This window comes from Morone saxatilis, unplaced genomic scaffold (assembly GCF_004916995.1).
Source record: "Morone saxatilis isolate NCDOM2014 unplaced genomic scaffold, NCSU_SB_2.0 Contig20, whole genome shotgun sequence".
In the NCBI taxonomy this organism is placed as follows: domain Eukaryota; kingdom Metazoa; phylum Chordata; class Actinopteri; family Moronidae; genus Morone; species Morone saxatilis.
Window position 1 is genome coordinate 22,984,703 of NW_023339763.1, and position 4,574 is coordinate 22,989,276.

At 37.7% G+C, this 4,574-nt stretch overlaps 1 protein-coding gene across 1 annotated transcript in view; it reads left to right on the forward strand.

Annotated features, from left to right (window-relative positions):
• Positions 1 to 676: 676 nt before the first annotated feature.
• cfap58 (cilia and flagella associated protein 58) overlaps positions 677 to 4,574 on the forward strand; it is a 10,967-nt gene continuing 7,069 nt past the window's right edge. Inside the window, exons 1-6 of the mRNA XM_035666049.1 lie at positions 677 to 682; positions 1,527 to 1,796; positions 2,039 to 2,187; positions 2,265 to 2,415; positions 3,018 to 3,212; positions 3,857 to 3,994. Of these exons, the coding sequence (XP_035521942.1) occupies positions 677 to 682; positions 1,527 to 1,796; positions 2,039 to 2,187; positions 2,265 to 2,415; positions 3,018 to 3,212; positions 3,857 to 3,994 (909 nt within the window). The remainder of the gene's footprint in view (positions 683 to 1,526; positions 1,797 to 2,038; positions 2,188 to 2,264; positions 2,416 to 3,017; positions 3,213 to 3,856; positions 3,995 to 4,574) is intronic.

Here is a 4,574-nt window from a genome sequence, read left to right on the forward strand (position 1 = left end):
TGTCAAAAGGTGGTGATTTTGATTAAGCGTCAAGCTAAGTGGTGACTTTCTGTTCAAGGCTAGATGGGGTACATTTCTGAGGGTCGTGAGGGTTTTCCAACTAATGGCCAGCAGGAATAAGACATTCAAAATATGTATATTTTATTCATCTTTTTATTCATCAAAATAAAGACTGTTTAACATGTATAAAACTGAGAACATGTACTAATAAATAAAAGTTTTTACTCCCTGACAAAGTTTTCCTACCAGTAAATTTACATTTATGAATTTGGAATTTGGCAAGTAAAATGATAAGATAAATCGTACGAGTTCTGCACACAATCTTCAAAGAGACCAAACAATATATTTCTTCCAAAGCAAGGTATTAGCAAGGTCATTCATATTTTCCAAAAAGCACAAAGGTTTTTCCAGAAAGTCTTCACATATGGGCAATGCCAAAATAGTTGAACAAATAATAACAGTTTTGGTGACAGAAACTACAATTCACATGTCTCTTATCTTTAGCTGGCTTTTTGGTACGACAGAAATTCCACTCCAACCAGCGGGTCCTTCTCTCGCGAGATCACTGGTTGCTTAGCAACCTTCGTCAACAGCTCTATTGATGACACTAACACCAGTGCTACGATACCTATAAAGATTCACAAATTAGCTACATATCGACTTTCCAGTTAATATAATGGAAGTAAGTAACGTTTTCCCTAATAGTTTGGTCTTAAAAGGTTTACAAGGCAACTTCATTTTGACGTTAATTGAGCGTCATACTTTTAACGTAACGCTGGTTAAAGTGTAACTCGTCAGGTGTAACTATTAGCATGTTTGCTAACGTTAATTTCACTACTGCTATCTGTATTAATTTACGGTAAGATACAGCGTCAAAGACAAAGTCAAAGCTTTAGAAAGGACCAGGTCAAGAGTGAAGTACGTTAAGTACGTTAGTAAGTTAAGCAACTTCCGGTTTAATAACTTTGATATCACATTATAACTTATCTATCTGCGGGGTCTCCCTTTCAATTCAATTCAATTAAAACTTGCTTTATTTGCAATTAATGTCACGACACTAAATAAATACATTTCATAAATTAAAACAAGAAAAGAGTAGCACAAAGTTGTTGAAAACTTGCTGTCTGTGTTTGCATTATATTATTGTGTTTGTGTGTATAGAAGCAAGACATAATCGTTAAACAAATAATATATATATTTAAATAAATAGAAACAAAGGCATGAGATGAGAAAGTGTAACTCTGTCTCTACCCATCCTCTGTCACACTGAGAGCAGAGTCTCTCTTCCTCTGGCAGCCAGTTCTGTCTATGGCAAGACTGTACGTATTCAAGACTACTCTTAAATTTAAATAAAGAATTTTTATTGTGCTCAGGTAATTTGCCAGTGTGAATTCTCTTTTTAGGGTCAGATAACATTGTAATTTACTCTGTGTTTTGGCTGTTTCTTTCCAATATAATTTTTTAGCTAGCAGCCAGATCTAGACTGTTAAGCTCATTCTCACTTTCTGGCTCTGCTGTGTGTTCAGGAGACAGGACCAGCAGGAGAGGATGCATTTGAGTCCTTGGAGGAGTTCCAGATGGTCCTCAATGAGCTGGTCGGGGACAAGAGTATGGACAAGGTCCGGATGGAGTACGAGAAGTTAATCCGCGCGCTGAAGAAGTCCCGAGAGAATGAGAAGAGGCTAATGTCTAAATGCAGGGAGCTGAATGCAGAGATTGTGTCCACCTCGACTAAAGTTGCAGCCGCCCTGAAACTGTCCCAGGAAGATGAGACAACAATAGCTTCACTAAAGAGGGTACATTGCCAGAACATGAGAGGCTACAGTATAGGGTAGCATGTCTTATTTATTTGTTTGTTTATGGCCCCGAGCATGGCGATTATCTTTAAATTGATGATTGATGAAGTATGTGGTGTTCGGTATATAAAGTCATATTTTATTGTGTGATTTGGGTGATGTTTTATAATTTTTCCTCCCTCAGCTCCTCAGATTCCATTAACTCAGAAAGGTTTACTCAATGTTATTTGGTTTCACTGTAGGAGCTGGATAAAGCCTGGAAAATGGTTGACGCTGCTCATGATAAAGAGAAGAGGGACAAAGAGACCATTAGGAACTTAAACGAAGAAGTTGCCAACCTTATCAAAACGGCCGAACAACAAACTGGCTTTTCTATGAACCAAGATCAAAGGTAAACTGTTTGTCTCGTCCCCATGCTCTTACTGTTTTATTGTAGACAAAGACCAACTGTAAACTCTTTGTTTTCAGTGATCTACTAAAAATGAATGAGGAGTTAACTAAGGAGAGGGATCAGCTGCTGACAAACGTGGAGGATCTGAGAGAAAAACTGAACAAGGCCACCGCAGTCCAGCAGGATATAGAGGCCCAGCGAGACACTGCCTTAGAGAATATTTCTCAGGTAAATAAGTGGCAAATTCTCATAGACAGTAGCCTCACCTCAATTTATTTCTGATGATGTTATATTTTCAAATCTCTGATAGAGACACAAGTAGTTTCTGTCACACAGGGAATGATCTAATGAGGCTTTTATTTGTAGGGAGATTGATGTAACTGTGCCACATTCTGCAACAGTTAGGCAGACATGAAGAGAAGTAGAGGGATATCAGGTTTTTAACATTACTTATGCTTTGCAATATTTTTACCACATCAGTGAGCCTGCACATAGTTGTTATAGTTTTGTATTTTTCCTTTGTTATATTATTTAGTTATTTGAATTCAGTTTAATATCTGGAGTGGTTTTATCTGGAGTGTAAATTTAGCTTCAATTGTTTAAAATGTTTAGTTTTAGTTTAGTTCTTTTTTCTTTTAGTTTCAGAATTACGTTTTTTTTTAATCAAGGGCAAGATTTAAGAAGTTCAGAATAGGTATTACAATACAGTCTTTCAGTTTTTGAAAGTAATTGCGGTTGTGTGCTGTAGCCAATGGGAATCCTCACAAATGACCTGAAATGAAATATAGCTGTGATGCAAACTTGTTGCTGTTCTGTGTGGCTGAATCCAGCTCCAGCAGGAGCTCCAGGTACAACAGAATGAGATTTCCCGGGAGATGAGGTTGAAGGAAAAGCTGGACAAGGAGGTGAAGCAGCTGCATATTGACATGGAGGCCAAGATGGGGGACGTCAAAGCTTTGAATCTGCAGGGCCAAAGGGCCAAAGAGGAGCAGCAGAGACTGGAGCAGCAGCTGAAAGAGCTCAAGGTGAGTGGACTCTATGGTGTACTGTGGAAACCAACACCTATAATATTTATCATCTTAGCTGTAAATATAGATGATTAATGGATATATACATCTATATATACATTTAGTTTTAGAAACACATGTATTCAAAGGAACCAACATACAGGTGTGTGAGAAATTAAAAAGCCAACTAATAGTAAGGTGTTGGGCCACCACAAGCCTCCACAACAGCTAGCACCTTGCACAGAGTTGACAAGTCTATGAATGTGAACAGCATTCATTCAAAAGATATTCCCTCATTTGGTGTTTTGATGATAATGGTGGACAATGCGGGGTTGAGATCTGCTGATTGCATGGGCCCTAGGAAAAGATGCACATCATTTTCATGCTCATCAAACTATTAAATAACCTCTCATGCAATTAAATATATGTTGATTAAAGTGTAAGTCATTGTATGAATCTACAAACCAATGCGTATTTAACAAAACATCAGAAAACCTGTGTATTAAAACCAATATGCATTTAAAAACCACTCTGTATATTATTGTCACTGTATCTTTTATCATTTGGGGTAGTTAACCATAAAACCATGCACCTGTAATTGTGTGCTTAATAACATGCTGTTACTGTGCTGTAGCATGTAATGGACATCATTTCTATCATAGATCTTGAATGAGCGATCCAGCAAGGAGCTGGAGCAGATGCAAGTGAAGAACACCAAACTGCAGCAGGAGTGTGAGCAGCTCTCATCAGTCAAAGAACGTCTCGCTCTGGAAAATCAGCAGGGCGCAAATGAGCTCAAGGTGCACGTTGGTCCACACACACACGCACCCTGACCAATAGAGACACACTCATTGTGTATGTTAGCATTGTTGGTGTGTGTGCCTGTGCATGCATGATTTTGAATGTAAGTGGGATAGAGAGAGTGGTAAAGTGACAGAACTGCTAGTGAGTTCAAACTCTTGATGAGAGAGAGAGAGATGAGATAAAGCTGTCGATTGCAAAGACACACAACATCGAGTTATAAGAGCTAATATTTGTCATTTTCCTAATGACACTCTTCTTTTGGAAAACCTCCAAACTTTCTGAAACCTGTATTAGCATTAGCATTGTGCACACAGAAAGAGTACAGTATCGGGTTTGCATTCTGAGTTTGTATTGCACCCATATCTATTACTATGATACCATACATTAAGTCTCACTGTTAAAGTACTCTAAGAAAGGGTTAGGGTTAAACATCCTTCTATCTATATCTATCTACTTTTTATACATATATGTATCATCATTTTATATCATCTTTATTGTTTGCAGCCAAACAACAATTTAAAGCTGCAGGAGGTATAGTAACCTTTATAGAAATATTTTTTGTCATATTTTCTGAAA